Source organism: Phaseolus vulgaris, chromosome 2 (assembly GCF_000499845.2).
Source record: "Phaseolus vulgaris cultivar G19833 chromosome 2, P. vulgaris v2.0, whole genome shotgun sequence".
Classification (NCBI taxonomy): Eukaryota; Viridiplantae; Streptophyta; class Magnoliopsida; order Fabales; family Fabaceae; genus Phaseolus; species Phaseolus vulgaris.
Genome location: NC_023758.2, coordinates 24,153,298 through 24,170,712, shown reverse-complemented (window position 1 = coordinate 24,170,712; position 17,415 = coordinate 24,153,298). Strand labels below are relative to the sequence as shown.

The 17,415-nt window shown below is 32.0% G+C and overlaps 2 protein-coding genes across 2 annotated transcripts; one reads left to right on the top strand and one right to left on the bottom strand.

Moving 5' to 3' along the window:
* Nucleotides 1–5,890: 5,890 nt before the first annotated feature.
* LOC137811003 (thiol-disulfide oxidoreductase LTO1) lies at nt 5,891–10,535 on the bottom strand. The gene is made up of 6 exons (XM_068612542.1): nt 10,115–10,535; nt 9,758–10,014; nt 9,553–9,665; nt 8,781–8,928; nt 6,230–6,367; nt 5,891–6,138 (listed from the first exon to the last, which is right to left on the bottom strand). Exons 1-6 carry the CDS (start codon nt 10,428–10,430, stop codon nt 6,064–6,066), a joined length of 1,047 nt encoding a protein of 348 aa, XP_068468643.1. The 5' UTR covers nt 10,431–10,535; the 3' UTR covers nt 5,891–6,063.
* A 3,576-nt stretch (nt 10,536–14,111) lies between these two features.
* Nucleotides 14,112–16,599, top strand: LOC137811007 (thiosulfate sulfurtransferase 16, chloroplastic-like). The gene is made up of 7 exons (XM_068612547.1): nt 14,112–14,753; nt 14,849–14,929; nt 15,193–15,300; nt 15,415–15,488; nt 15,994–16,064; nt 16,163–16,216; nt 16,303–16,599. The coding sequence occupies exons 1-7, from the start codon at nt 14,656–14,658 to the stop codon at nt 16,375–16,377; spliced, it is 561 nt and encodes a 186-aa protein (XP_068468648.1). The 5' UTR covers nt 14,112–14,655; the 3' UTR covers nt 16,378–16,599.
* Nucleotides 16,600–17,415: the final 816 nt, after the last annotated feature.

Below are 17,415 nucleotides of genomic sequence, written 5' to 3'. Positions count from 1 at the left end.
TCTTTGCACGAAAATACTATCTTGGTAATGCAGGTTTTATGTTGAAACCAAATATAATAACACCTTATCGCGGGGTTAGATAGCTTTTGAAAGAATATTCTTGAAGAGGGCCACAAAATGTTAAAGAGATGTTTAATCTTCGACATTCATCACTTAGAAATGTAATTGAAAGAACATTTAGGGTGCTGAAAAAACAATTTCCAATTATAGTCAGTGGGACTGAGCCACATTATAAAGTCGATACTATGACAAAAATTGTTTTAGCTTGTTGTATTCTGCATAAATTTCTTCGCGGGGTCGACAATGATGAGTCTCTGATTGAAGAAGTAGATCTTGAATTGTTAGAAGAAGATGTACAACCAACCCCTACCATGCTCGTGAGCATGATATAGGCTAAGGTGTCATATTAGGGACACTATAGCAAATGAAATGTGACAAGATTATGTAAACAATTAATTTGATGAAATAATATATTTTCTCTTTTGTTCCAATGTTTTCCATCCTAACTTTATTTAAGTAAATTAGATGGATCATGAGAAGAATGTTGCTCCAGATTCATAAGGTGGTTATCGAGAGTTCACTAAGTGGACGACAGAGATGAACCTAATTCTGCTAAATGCAATGATTGAAGAGGTACGTCGAGATTGCAAAATTAACGGTAGTTGGACAACTCAGGGATATACTAACATTTTTATGGCTCTACACAAGGTTGGATTATCCTCTATTAAGAAAAACCATGCCAAAAATCATCAAAAAGGCCTGAAGGACAGGTGGAGGGAAGTACATGATTTGTTTGGTGCAATGAGTGGTTTTGCATGGAACCAGACCACCAAACGTTTTGAAGCAGAGGACGAAGTTTGGAATGACTTGATTAAGGTACGATGATAAGTATATTTTACAACAAATACATTTGACTGCACATTGGGCATAATGTACTAATATGTGACATGTATGTAGGCCAAACCATCTGCGGCGAAATGGCGTGTGAATCCCATTCATCATTATAACCTAATGGAGGATTTGGGATCTAATGACAGAGCCACTAGAACTCGGGTCAGGACAGCCCGTGACATCAATTCACCTCCTGACATAAGTAATTTCAGTGTCAACCTTGACGACAATAATATGATTATATACCTGAGCAACCCAACTTTGAAGAGGCAGATGACTACGTCCCACGGTCATTTGCTCCTCATATTCAATCAAGTGACACTCCTTCTGACACTCCCTCAAACACTCCTTCTATGCCTTCTGCGGGCTCTGCAAGCACATCCACCATCGACAAAATTTATGAACATTTTGCTTTGTTGAATACAAATCTTCAACACAATGTGTTTCGTCAATGAAGGATGGAATTCAGAATGCCTCTCAGTTGGTTGACATTGCTCGTGCACAAGCAACCGCAGCACAAGATATACCTGCGGAAATTAGACGAAAAAATGACTTATATGTTGAGCACGTACTCCATCGTCGTTGCCATGCATCGTATGATGTGAATGTAACTACAAGAACACATGATTCTTGACATTCTTAGGAACAACTTGAGCTGGATTTAAAAGGCACTCTACTTTAGAATTGGATCAATGTTCTAAATTCAAGAACTCACCAAAACTAAGCACCAACCAAGACTCATATTGAAGTCCATGTATTGTCAAATTGAATCAAAACAAAAGGAAAGAAGAACAAGAATTAAAACTGGACAGAATTTAAATGATAGCTACTGAACCAAAACAGAATTAAGAACACAATGCTGGAAACACAAAATAAACGGTAGAAAAAGAAGTAAACTCTAGGAATCAAAACTACCGAATGGAAAATTGAAGAAAAGGGAAGAAGAACACTTATAGAATAAGATGCTTGCTGGATTTGGATTTTGAGAATTGGAAGAAGCCATTCACGCCACTTGGAACCTTGAACCAAGATAAGTGATGGAGTGCCACCACTTGAAGCTCACCATAGCTCACAAGATAAGGCAAAGAAGAGGAAGACTCAAAACTCACAAATTCTCTCCCAAATTGAGTATAGTCTCTCTACTATAAAATTCCAATCTGAATTGTGAAGGACCTAAGCCCTCCTTTTATAGGAGTAAGGGCTGGTCATTTACATAGCTTATTCCCTAAGCTACCCAAAAAACTCCTAAGATCACACCCCCCTTACTAAGCTCACTCCCCAAGCTTCTAGAATTTGCTAAACTAAAGCCTAAAGATGCTTTTACAAAAGAGGTGTCTCATGTTTCCCTCTAAGCACCTTTCTAAACATTATTCTATATTATTTACAATTTAAAAGAAACTATAAAGAGAGATATTTAATATGAAGCCTATTATTTGAGAGTTTGTAGACTTCTTTATCTTTAGGCTTGATCTTCTCTTTGACTTCTTTTAATTTGTGAGAAGACTAGAAGGAAGAACTTCAAATGTGTAGGTGAAAATCCTCTTCCTTCATTAATAAAATCCTCTCCTAGTGGATATCCATCATCGTACCAATTCTCTGAGTCTGATATTTAGGCAATGCTGCTGGAGCTTAACATCCAGGATGAACAGGTCATGGATCAGTGCTACGGGTTTTTATGTGAGCATCCAGGAAGAGTTAAGCAACTATTTGGGATGTCATATGACCGTCACATGACAAATTTGTTTGCATTTATGACTAGGCATTGATTTCATATTTCTGTGTTCGCGTTATCTTCATGTCTTTCAATTACATGTTGTCCTTCTATTTCATTTGACTTGTTGTGTAATTTGTCCGTGTATGTTTGTTATTGGATAATTATGATCAGAACTTTTAGTATTCTAGTTGAGGACTTCTAGTATTGTCTTTTCTAGGGTAATGTAATATTTTGTTTGTCTTTTCTAAGGTAATGTAATATTTTGTTTATGAAGTTGTACTATTGTGTTTGGTAACTTCTACTATTCTGTTCATGATATTATAATAACTTTCGTTTACTTAAAATTGAGTTTCGTATTTGATGTCATGAACATTTCATTCATTTTATATATTGTAGTAATTGCATTATACATGGCATCATCATCCCACAAACGCCACAGAACCCGTAAGGGTAAAGCTCCAACAAAAGCTCATGTCGTTCCTCCTCCCCCAGCAATGGGAATTGAAGAAGTTCTTGTTATTCAAGATACTTTAGTACAAAACGTCAAATGATGATGTTTGAAAAATTGTTTCACGAAAGAGTAGTCTTATCACCAAAAGTTATGCATACTCACATTTTTGCTGCTCCAGGGTTTGAATTCCAAAAACTTCTAAATTTCCAAGGTTTACAACCTTTCCTTGGAATGAAACTTCTGTATTATGAGGACTTGGTTAGAGTATTTTATAAAAATATGAAGATCACACCTCTTGGCCACCTTGCCATTGAGATTTGCGGAAAGCGAATAAACATTAATCAATTGGATTGGACGAACATTGCCAATCTCAGGTATGACGGTGTTAAGTTAACCTCTGGGACGATCCCTGAGAAAGTCAATTTTGATCGAGCACTAGCATTACCGTCCATGATTCGTGAAGATGTTCAAAGTCAAAATGTCAGAAATGCTAGTAGTCTGAAAATGAATGACCAACTATTACATTACACATGGGTGCACATCTGGTGCCCTTCAGGGAGCAACTTCGCACAACTATTGAATGAAGATATTTTCATGTTGTGGTGCATCAAAAATAATATAATGATTAATTGGCCTCATTACATCATGCAACACATGATCAAATGTCGGAATAACAACATGCCTCTTCCGTATGCAATTTTGATAACACGAATCTTGCAAGTCTATGGCTTCGACTTGTCAAATAAGCAAGCAATAATGCTATGCTGGAATCGTTACTTTGGGAAAAGAAGTATGACAAAATTAAATATATTTCATGTCAATGGTGTATGGCAACTTGGTAGGATGACGAAAAAGATGATGAAGAGGATCAATTGCCACACCAAGATGTTGAAGGTCATCAACCTGAGCCGGCAATCCCCAGTCAAATTGAATTGTTACCCCAAATTTTGTTCGGGATATAAAACATGAATACCCGCATTGACAAGGTTGATCAAAGGATAGACCGAATTGAGGATACTCTGAATGACATTCGACGTCATCAAGGTCATTAATTGTCTTATCATTATGTTATTGTCATTGTTATTTTTATTTCTAATTTTCGTGTTGAACATTAATGAATTCTTATTGTTATTGTTATTGTTATTTTTTACGTTGAACATTGACAAATTGTTATTTAATATTAAAGTTTTATGGTACTTTTCATGGTACTTATTTACATAATGATATTATTTTGAATGTAACTTTTTTAACATTTTATATCTATTATGCATAAATCAAATTTGGGTTCCATTACCTAATACGCGCAACTTCAACAATATTGGTTAACTGACCTTCAATGTTTGCATATCACAACACATGGTCGTCTAGTTGTACTGGTTGTAGTGTGTAAAAACGTGGTACTTTTACCCATGCTACTGGGAACACAAGTGCCTTCGTTGCTCCTATTTGTGATTGTGGACAATTTGTTGTTTTGAGAATAACAACAACAACAAAAAATATTGGAAAACGATTTTGGGGTTGTCTCAACTAAAAGGTAAAATTTATTCAATTCGGTTTGATACAAACTTAAGAATGCTATTTTAAACTTATTTATTGTTCAATTTTATTCTTTTCTTCAAAATAGATTAGAAGTGGCATGATTGTAGGAGACTGTAATTTTTTCAAATGGTTTATTGAAGATGTTGCCGATGAAAATATGCAATTATTGTCATACAACGGAATAAGATATGTCATCGAGAAAACCATTTGAAGGTCTCCACAAGAAGGATTAAAATATTATTAGTGGGGATGTGTTTTCTTTTTCTAATTAACATTATTATGTTCTTCATTTTTTTCATAATTTCAAAATTACAAACAAATTAATATGTGTTTATCTCTTTCCGGATCAAATGTAATGACTTTATATTATATATTTTGACAACTACTTAATATTCATGCTATGTTTTAAATAAAAATTTACTTTTTAAAATATATTAATTTTGTTAATGATAATAATAAAAATTCTTAATAATAATAATTTTGTGTATATATAACATACTTTAAAGAATCATAAATAATATTAAAATTATCTAAATAAATTAACTTAAGTAGCAAAATTAATTTAAATTAATAAAATGGAAAAAATAAAATTATATTTAATTATTTATTTCTTTGAATTTTACATTACTTTTTCTTTTATTTATAATTAAAATTTTAAATTATTTTAATTAGCTAAAATATGAACGACATTAATAATTATTTATTTATTTTTTATATACAAGGGTAAATTTGTAATCTTACAATTTACACCATTAAAAATAATTTAAAATACTTTTATAATCATCACATCATTCACGTATTTCGATAAACTTTCCTTACACAACCATTCTAACATATCCCAATTCAAACATCATCAACTTTCTTCACACTTTTTTCTCATATTCTCACATTTCCACTCCTCCACACTCAACTTTTCGCTTCCCAATCCAAACAAAGCAAGGGTAAAACGAACATTTTACGTCAATGTGTTGGATATAAATTTAAATTGATTTGGTGCAGGGAGAATCAACCATTTTTTTTATTGACTTTAATTCTTTTAATATTTCTCATTATTAGTATATTTATTGGTCAAATGTCAATGACTTAAACTTTTAATATTTTAACTTATTTTTTGTTAAATTTTGACAATTATTTGATAAAAAAATTAATGATTTGAACTACAACAATGTTGCCATGTGACCGAAGTATAAAAGTACAAATATGGATTCTATTCTTTATATGGATATCATAATGGACATATAATAATTAAAATAAATGTAAAAAAAATATACATTGATATCATAATGGACATATAGTAATTAAAAGACATCTAATAATTTATAATTTATAAAGTGGCAGTATTATAGTGCAATGAGAAGGAATTTGTAACGTCACATATGCCTAAAAAGGACAAACTACTCATGTATAAGCTGTACAATGTGCAACTAAGAATTCTACAATGCTATCTTTGTTACTTTTAGTCCAAGCCTTAACTAGGTTGAACAGATTGGTTATAATCAGACACTTGAGCCAGCTCCGATAATTCTTGCTCACCACTTAGAACCTGCAGGAGAAATGGCAAGCCATATATACTTAAAATTGGGGTAGAATAAATAGGAATGCATAGCTATAATCACAGCTTATTGTCTTTTTACCTGGCCCTTAATAATCCACGTAGGGAAACCTTCAAGTTTGGCGTTTATGCATGCCTTGATCATTTTAGTTCCTGTACGGTATCCTTCGGGAAAGCATTCCACGTAATCCAATTCCTTGGCGGCCTCACGCCCAAACATCTGTATCAGCAAGTTAAAGTGAATAGTTATGCTTCCACAATTTAGGAAATAAACTGCAGCAAGCAAGGTTTATGAACTGTAAGTTCTGGACATCATCAAGCATAGCTAAAAAGTTGTGTTAGAATACGGGGATAGATCCAAAGCAGAGGAGTCTAGTAACACTAGCAAAAATAGGAAAATTGTTCATGAAGAATAAGCCATGATATTTATGAATACATTGACAACTAATCCTAAAACAAGGGTCAAGATCTTCAAGGCCTTTTACAAGTAATTCACTTCCCACTACAATGACAACAATTCCATCTTTTCAAGGTAGAGAAATGCAAAGCACACATCATGATTATTTTTCTTCCATTCAGTATGGCCAAGATGCAGGTGCCAAAGGCTAGAATGGATTGCATGATGGAAGTAATGTCATTCCAGAAGTTACAAGCTAATACGTGATTGAACTATGAAGACTAATCCCGTTTCACCTTGCAGTCCTCTTGGGTCAAACATACATGTGCATGCCTTAATGCTCCTATAGTGCAGTGTTATCTCTGGTATTATTTTGCCGTGAAACAGAGTATCCGAGCCTCTGTATGTAGATATGATAAGAAGGAGCCATGGCTGTGTCCAAGGTTATTAGACTCGAAAGTCTACTCAGACTTGTGGGAGACCTGTCAACCCGACTTATGGAAGGCCTGTCAACCTGACTCGTAGACTCGAGTCTACTTCATAAAAAAAATTTAATAAATAAAAAATTCATGATCAGCCCAAAAATCCCCAATCTGCCAAAAAATTCTTAATCTGCCCAAAAATTCTCAAACTCAACCTAAAAATAACCTTAAATCCAATCAGCTAAAAAGCTCCAACCCAATTTAAAAATCTTAACCCTAACCCCAATCTGTCCTAACCTAATTTACTAAACCTAAGAAAAGAGAAACGTGAAACCTGGGAGGAGTGTGACGCGGCGTGCGGCGAAGCGAGGCGAGGAAGACGACGACAGTGATGAAGATGAGAACGTGAACGCAACTATGTGAACCGTTTTGGACTTTTTTTTTCTAGACTCGGTGACTCAGCCTCGAACTCGCGAGTTTGCACCGAGTTCACCGATTTTGACTGAGTCTACTGCGAGTTTACTTACAAACGGTTTACTCACTAATCAACTTGTGAGCCTAAAGTAGACTCTTAAACTCGTAAGGGTTTACGAGTTAACCCTAAAATTTGATAACCTTGGCTGTGTCACAAACTGAACTACTACACGTGGTTGTAACTGAGAATTATCATGATCCTCCACCTTATTGTGCTTCTGTAGTAGGTTGATGGTACTACCCAAACATAGGGTTTCCCTAAAATATTGCCTCCTCTTTGAAACTCAAATAACAGAATAATCTCTTTCCCTGTAATTCTTGATTTAAAGAACTTCATTTTTGCTTCTATTCTGATTCTTTATCCGGATCGTTGTTGGGTAGTTGAAGATTTTATTGGGTTTCTCCCAGTTTTAGTACCTTTTATGTATTCATTTCTTGCCCTTGAGCCACTAGTTCTATTCTCTCTAATTCTTCATCTTGTGCAGCCATTCTTAATCAGCTTTTGCCCCCACTCCACCACTTATTGGCTTTCTCCTTGAACTTCATCTCCAGAATTGCTTTCTTGCTCCTCAGCTTCTGAGTCTGGAAGACAAGGTGAAGTTTCTAGTTGGAATTTCTTGAGCACTGTCTTATGAAAAGTCCACCAGATTGCATTTTGATTGTTCTCCTTCAAAGAAGACCATCATTTGAGAACTTCTCCTTCCTGCTTTGATAAGTGACTGATAGTTTTTCCTTTCATCAATAATCAAATCAATGCCTCAGACTTATCCTAACAACTCCTCCCACAACTTTAATATCAGAGCTTTGAAGAAACCCGTTTAGATAAATTTTATCAAAAAACCTAATTCCCAATCATAGAAACTGGTTTAGAAAAAGCACACCAGAAATAAATTTTAAGAGCCCCAATTTCTCCTGACCCCAGTGTCGTTTCAGAATTAAGAATATCGAAAAGACAATGAAATGAACACTCCTGCACTTTTCAAGAGGTCCAAGTCACTCCCAATTCATTTACAATTTACTACACAAAGAATGACTCCCCTCTCAAACCCCTCTTCCTATTTATATGCATAATGAGCCACTTGACTCACCAAATAAGCAACATACTAACCAACTAAGTAACTAACACTAATTATTCTACTGAGTAATTATGGGAGTTAGCTGTCAATTTCTCAAGTTGAATTCTAAAAACTTATTCTGAACTTACACGAGATATGCACTTCTCACTAAATTCACGACAAATTAAACTTTTTAAGGTAGAGAAATGCATAACACAGATTTTGATGATTTAGGTTTCATTTAGTGTATAAAAACTTTGAAAGGAATTATAAGTGACCATATACCTCTTTTTGTTCCTGACAATGTGAACACCAGAAAGCACCATACATTTTAGCTCCTACGGAGTGCAAGTGCCTTGCAAGAGATAGTGCGAAAGGGCTTGACGGAGTTGTAATCTCAGTTGCATAATATGGCAGTTCAATTTCAGCCAGGCTGTCAAAATTAGTAGATAACAGAAATTTTGAGCATTTCAGATTGTACATTGCAAGCACAAGCTTTCACTTTGGTTTCATTTCCAATGGGAATAGGCAAAAACAAACATATAACCAGGCGTAGCTTATTTGAAAGAATAAACCTAACATACACACCAAAATCCTGTAAGTAAAAAAATCACCCTTTTCTTACCGTGCGCATCATGTTGTTATAACATTATATAAATTAAAATGTCATAGACAGGGGCTCAATTTCCATTTTGATATCTATCTATGCTGAAACTCTAATATGTGGGTTTTGGGCAGATAAAAACGAAGGACAGTTAAAATTGAAACATCCAATAAAAAGAAACACCAGGTAAGGAAATATTGACCACGACCTAAAAGCTAGACAGTAAAATTTTATGGGAAAAAAAGGTATACCCAGAACAAGAAAATGTTGGCAGACAGTAAGGAAAGCCAGGAGAAAATGACAGTTAGAGATTAGATTTTCATCTACTTTTGTCCAAGCTTGAGACATGGCAATGTGATCGATTGATACATTATAGTAAAATTGCACATTTGCACCACATGGAATAGACAAATTAAAGTGATCTAAAAGGTCCTAAGCAAGTGACAAATTCACCTTGAGGATCCAGATTTAGAACTGTTATAGGAGGTGTTCAGCGTGAGAATCACTATGCTAGCAACAAGAAGTTGTAGACCCAGTTTTTTAGACACCTCTTGTAATCCAAGGTCCTATTATTTAAATTCCAAAAAAGAAAGTACCAATTAAGCAACAACACGGGAAATAAGTATAAACACATTGATAAAAGATTAACAGAACGGACCTTCAGTGTAACGAAAAATAAGGTGAAGGACAAGAAAGCCGAAAGTAAGCAGTAGGAGCAAGACGAATCAGAGAATCTCGTGGTTAGAATGTACAAAAAATACGCACTAGCAGCTGCCATGGAGGCTGTCGCTCCAAGCAACACTGCTTGTGCAGTTGATTTGTTAATCCCAAAAAGCAACTTATTCGAAGCCAATTGAAGACCTAGCGCAGCAACCAAGCCATACGCAGCCATCCCAATCAACGGAAGAGGAATACCTGAAAATTGCAAAACAACCATATTGTTCATAACGCAAATTCCAATATCAATTTGTTAAATTCAGTTAGTTATGGCGCATTTCACGTTAAAAAGCAATACCGAAAACAATTGCGTAATCACTGTTGAGTACGTCGGAGCAGGTGCCACCGCCGACGGGGCAAAAGGCGTCGTAGCCGGTGAGCTTAAGGTAAGTGAGGTACGAGGTTTCGAGGAATCCAAAACCAGCAGCCCCGGCAATCAACTTGTGAGTCCAGTCTGCGGGAGACATGGCGGTTTCCGGCTCGGAAGAGGAGCATTTGAGAGGCGGCAACCTGAGGTGGTTGGGAGAACGGTGGTAAGGAATCGGAGCGCGACGAACAAAAACGCGAGAAGAGGAAGATAGTGACGGCGCGGCGAAGGCTAAGGTAGTAGCCATTCAGAAAGCTTTAACAGTCTCCGGTTACTCTTCACTCACCATTCCTATCCTTCACAGATCCACAATCTCAAGACCAAGAGTCAAAGAAAAATTATTATTATTATTATTACTATTAAAATTACAAATATATGTATTGATATTTTTTACTTTTTTCATTTATATATAATTATATTTAATATTAAAATTAAATAAAAAAAATATTATTATTAACACATATTATTACGATAAATTTATATTTTATTTTAATAAATATAAATACATATTAAAAGATGCATACATTTTTTTTAAATGGATTTACTCATATAATGTGAATAGGTTTCTATTTTTAGTCTACTAATTCCTTAAATGGAAAAAATATGCAAATTGAAAGATCGTTATAATAATTCAAAAAATATAAAAAGAAAAAAAAGTTAAGGTGATTTTGAATATTTTATACTAATCAACGTAGTAGTAGTTAGTTATATATGATAATAATTTAATCTTAATTAATCTTAATTAGATATATTTAAAATTTTAATTTATAATATTAATTGATTTATTATAATAAAAATATTTATTATATAATAATTATAATTTTTTAGTAATTTATTCATATACTAATATTTATTATAATAATTTGTGGTATAGAATTATAAAATTGATCATTTATAATTTTTAAATGAAGAAAAAAAGGGACTTATTATAATTTTTTTTATAGAATAATTTATTTCTAATAAATAATTATTTTGAAAATTTAAAATTTTAAAAATAATTATTAAATTAATTAATTTTAAGATCTATTTTATTTTTCTTTTCTCGTATATTTTCCATCTCTCCTTTGTTGTTAATATTTTATGTTTATAGCACGTTAACTTTATAAAAATTAAACAAAAATTGAATGTGAAATAAATTAATTAGGATTAGTGGTACATTTCTTCTCTACATTATCAAGATGTCACATAGGGGAAATATGGAAAATAATAATTAAGTTATCTTTAAGAAGGGCATAGTAAATTGTGTGCAAATTTTCATGTTGGCACAACTTAAGGCGTGAACATGGATATCTAGTCAAGAATATTCAGTTGCTATTACATATTTTTAATAATGTATGGATTTTAAGAAATGTTTGAGATCTCTCAGCAAATCTAGAAAAAAAAGAGAATATAAAATAAATGACAAAAAAACATTATAAGGTTATGAGATACTATTTTAGGTAGGTTGTAATTTTTTAAATAATATTTATTTATAATGATAGTTCGTTTAACACGAGGGATATTTAGTAAATGAATTAATTAAATATATGGTCTAATAATTGTTAGAATTTGTATTACTAACTTTATCTCTTTAATAGAGAATTTTTGTGTGATTTACGATGAGAAAAACACGAGTAGAATAAATAATATTATCTTAAATATATATTTATATTTTATACTAAGAGTAAACTGATTTAATAAACTTTGAATCAAAAAGAGAGAATACGGCTTTAAGAGTATGTTCACATGGACCGCATTGAACAAAAGTGAAATCGAAGCCTGTTTTTTTTTTTAAAGAATTACAAAACATAACATCTACAGGGAGAAGAGAGGCTAAAAAATAGACAAAAAGTAGAATGATAAATAATCTATAATAGTAAAAAAGTAAAACGGAAAATTTGGATAAAGTGGAGAGGAGAATATGCAAAAACACATTCCCAAAACAAAATTATTTTATTTAAATCTAAAAAACTGCTCTCTTGCATCTATTCTACCAATATATTTTATCTAAATTCAAAAAACTGTTTTTTAAATCCACAAGACTGCTTAGTAATTATTTTATTTAATTCTTTAAATCCAATCTCCGATAACTCTCTAATCATTAGAAAATAAAAAAATAATTAAAATAAAATAATAAAATGAAATGACAACATAAAAATAAAATAAATAAAAAGTTGTGTAAAAGAAAATAGTTTTAAAGAATTTATAGATATATTATTATTATTATTATTAACGGTAATTATTATTTGCTAATCCTCTTTTTAGAACATGTTTGAAAAAAGAAACTTTCATAAGTTAAAATTAATTTTTGTTCTTTTAATATTACTCATGAAAAGTTACTAATTCCAGAAGAATAATTTCAGAAAATATTATTTTTTAAAATATAATGTGAGTTAGGTTATTAAGATGGGTGTTAGTTTATTTTGATGACATGGAGCTGCTACACTCCATTAGGCTATTGAATTTTCAGTTTTACTTTTTAAAAATTTGTATTTTAAAATGTTCAATAAAAAATATAAAATAAATATATAGACAGGACAGAGTTTATAAAAATATAATGCTATTTTTTTAATAAAAAGCACCAGTATAATATATTTCAATATATATATATATATATATATATATATATATTGAAATATAAACTTCTAATGAGTAAAACTGAAATTCAAGAACCTGAATATACGGGTGTAGGAGCTCCATTCTCATAAAAAATAAACTAACCGACCCACCTTAATAATCTAACTAACATTATATTTTAACGAATAATATTTTTAAAGCACAGTGTGAAAATAATATATATTGAAACTTTGGATTCTAATATCTATATACTAACAATTCTATACACTACATATGTACTTATATTATTTTTTCATACAATTTTGAATACATGAATGGTCGTTTTTTTTTAAAGAAACAATCTATTTATTTATATACAGTTGTGTGAATTATAAAAATCCATCATCTCTATATTTCTCTTTATTTCAAAATATAAATTTTATAAATATTTATTTTTTAAGTCTTTAATTAAGATCAAATTGATTATTTTACAAAATACATTTCTAATACAATTTTTTTAAAATAACATTTGTTTTTTAATACAAAATTTATGTTTATTAATAATGACAATATTTTTATAAATTAATGAAAACATTTTCATAGACTAAACTAGTGTACAATATAATTTTGAATTAAAAATGAAAAAGAATCTAAGTACACAAAAAAAGTATTTAAGTATGTGGTCTTGAAAAAGTCCCGCATACACTATTTTTAAAGTAAGGAAGGAAGGAAGATAAAGTAAGAAAGAAAAGAAAAAAAAGTCAGATTTTTTTTACAAATGTGAAGCAAGAGTTGAGACATTTCACTATCTTCATGGGGTGCAGCTTAAAATCCTGGGGTGCAGAAAGCAATGATCTCAAGGTGGTGAAAGCCCATTAAATGATCTAGGTGTGAAAATATGTAGGCCGAAGAAAGAAGGTCCATGAGGTGGGTAGAGGATGTGGTGCCACGTGTGAAAGAATCTCTCCACCCAAATCCGATGGGCTGTGTGAGGTGGATACTTATCCAGAGTGGTGGTGGTGGGCCAACTCCACTTCCTTGTTTATCTAAAATACCACACATTTACGTGTCATCTCGCAGATTTTATCCAAAACAATAACTGCATCTCTCATTTTTCTGCACAAATTTCTATATAACAAAACAATCAATAATACACTAAGATGAAAACTTTATTTTAGAAACCAGTTTTATAAAATTAATTAAGTTTAAAATTCATCTTTTAATATCTATTATCAGATACTTAACTCACGATCAAATTTATTTCACAAATTAGCTCATACAAATATAAAATGACCATTGTGAACATTCACAACAACACTTTCCAATAATCCATTTATTCACAAAAATGTTATATATCCTATATAAATAAATCAATCATTTCTTGTGTAACAGTGGAGATGGATTAATATAAGAAAAATCAAGAAGAAGAATCTTGAAAAAACCATTTGCGTGGTCGTGACGAAATTATCAAAGTCATTGTCTCCTTTATGTGTGACTCTAACTCTTCTAATATTCTCAACAGTTATATTTTATTTATTCATAAATAAAAATTTATACTGTTTTCATATCATATATCTTGATCTCTGGCTCATTTTCACACTTATTATTGTAAATGAAAACTTCACTTAAATAAAAATCAAATTTATAAAGTGAAGTTTACATGTATTTATATATTATATATAATAAATTATTATATCTCTAATAGATTTGGATCTCCAATTTCACTCACACACCAAAGTTCTTCATGATCTCATGAACATTTAAGAAAAAATTAAATATCAGTTTTAAAACATTATATTATATGAATATATTAATATAAAGAAATACAAAGGTGTGGGGCCAATGGTTTTGGAGCACCCTTTCAAATATGAGCTTGGAAGCGGCAACCATAGACACTGCATTTGGTACCACATTCCATTCCAAAATAGTATCAACAAATGACGACAACAACAGCAACGTTTGATGTCTCCGCCGCTTGTTTCCGTGTCCCTCCCTCTTGTTCTCCTCGTTTTTCACCCAATCTGTGCCGCACCAGGTTAAATAATTTACCCATTCTTTCATACAATAATCATATCATCTTTCTCTCTTCTTTTTCATTACATTTTCTAAAACTTGAAAGTGTTGTCACAGGTTTTCAGTTCTGAACTCCATGAATCCTCATAGGGGACGAATAAACGTGAACGTTCCACAACCCAAGTTTCCAAACTTCCGGTAAGCGTGTTCATGAGTGAGTGTAAACAAATTATTTTTATGAGTGAAAAAAGGAAAAAAGGTGTAGAGTCACTTGTATTCTACCTCATCACACTCTTAGTAGAAGAAAAAGATGAGAACAATATTAAACAAAATAGGATCATGTTTATATTTGGAAGCTAAGGTGCTAAGTCTAAATAGAGTGTTAAGTATTATTATATTTCATTTCACTTATTTTATTTAATCTTTTCAATCAAATGAACCTGGTTTTTGGTTAATTGAAGGAGGGAAGTTGCACTGAAGGGGACTTTGGAGGCTGTTGTTCCAACTTCTGTGCCTGTGCGTGTAGCATACGAGCTTCTTCTAGCTGGTCATAGATATTTGGATGTGAGGTAAGTGATTGAATATTAATTACAACAGGTAACAGAAGAAGTGCAGAACTTTTTTTAAATCATATTGTAGAATCAACCCAAATTTTATCTTTTCTTTCCCCTGTTTTGTTGCAGGACCACGGAAGAGTTCGTTGAAGGACACGTTCCTGGCGCAATTAACATACCTTTCATGTTCAGAGTTGGATCAGGTTCCATTTCAATTTTCAAACTTAATTCATAATAATAATCTAAGTGATACTGGGCTAGTGGTAATAACTACTTTGTTCATTCCTAATCTCGAAGTTTGTTTTCATTACAAAAAAGAAAAAGTATGATTGCTTAATATCTATTTAAAGATTTTTTTTCACTATATTTCAATAGTGATTGCTTAATTTGTTAATTTTTATAAAATTATTTAAAAAAGTTAAATAATTGCTAATTTGCTGACAGAGTAAAAGCTTTATACAACTCAGAAAAAATAGCTACCTGATCCAATAGCTTATTCTTCTTTAAATTTAGATTCTTCTATTAACTTTTTAACCCCTAGCCAATTTTTTTTTCTATACAAATCACTAGAGACTCGTGGTTCTAGGTAATTTTTTTTTCTAATATCTTACGATACCAAAACTTTACTCTATGATCTGAAAATTTCTTCTTGCTGTGTTATTATATTCCATGATCTCAATATAGATTCTCCATCATTCATGTATTCAGGGATGACGAAGAACAGCAACTTCATTAGAGAGGTGTCCTCAAATTTCAGAAAAGATGATGAAATTATAGTTGTGAGTGCATATCTTCTTAAAGCTCTTGTTGAGTGATTAAGTTCTATGTTATTTTAAGCACTTTTGCTTAATTCAGATGTTGACTTGTGGTTTCACAGGGGTGCCAGCTTGGTAAAAGATCTATCATGGCTGCAAGTGACTTGCTAGCTGCTGTGAGCATTTTGTTTTCTTCAACGGCTTAATTTTTGAAGTGACTAAAGATTGTACACGGCGTGACTAAAATTTCTTGATTATGCAGGGGTTCACAGGAATCACAGACATGGCTGGTGGTTTTGAAGCTTGGACACAAAATGGACTTCCAACAGAACGATGAAGTGTTCCTGTTGGACCTGCAGTTGTATATAGAATAAGTTTTGGGAGGAGTCGCATGCATGGAAATGCGGAAACATCTCACCAAGACAGTGTTAATCAGCATGAAAACAAAAGGAAATCTGATACCAGAAAAGTTCATGTAAATGTGGAAAAAGGAGGGTTGTGTGAATTTGTCAATATAAACAATAAAAAAGTTTAATGTTTATCAAACTTTGCAAAGAAACTCTCATGCCTTGACGTGGTGTTCGTCTTCCTCTACTTCCAATTCGAACCATGATATATTTATTAATGAAAAAATGTGAGGCCAAAACTTGATACAACTTGGTAACAAGTTTCATTTTTCTTTCCAAAATTGGGTAAGAAAAAAGTATTGGGTAAACTTTGGGTTCATCCAATATAATAGGACTCGGCTCTCAGTTTCAGCACTCGATAGTTATTATAATTTCATAAGTTAGAAGCTCATGGCAAATTTGCTTAAGATCATTCCATGTGCACATGGTAAACATTGGTTAGTGGATTACTGATTTGAGAATGGTGATGATACATTTGCAGATGGTGGTGTTCTCTGGATGCCAGAACATTTTTGTCTTTTCGGACCAGCCCTGTATCAAGATAATTTTTTAAAATACAATTTAAACTGGGGAATTGTTTTATACTATTACATATTTATTATTTTTGTCAATTCGTATAATACCTTTTTTACTGCATTCATTTTTATTCCTTTCCCTCTTTTCTTTTTCTTATTTCTTTTTTTATCCACACAACAATTCCAATTGAAAAATTATTGATTAATTCTTGATAAATATTTAGTTAAACAAATTTGATAATTCATTGAGAAAAAAGTAACGTGAGAAAAACAATACATGTCAAAATTTGTACATAGTTCTATTTCCTTATGGTCCCATTTATTTTTAAAGAAAAATATTTATTGGAATTTAGTGCTTAGCGTATTTGGTAGCATCAGCGCTAGCAGAAGACTTGCATCAATATAAGCTTGTGTGTTATTTGCAAAGGAAACGTGTTTGAAGAAAAATAATTC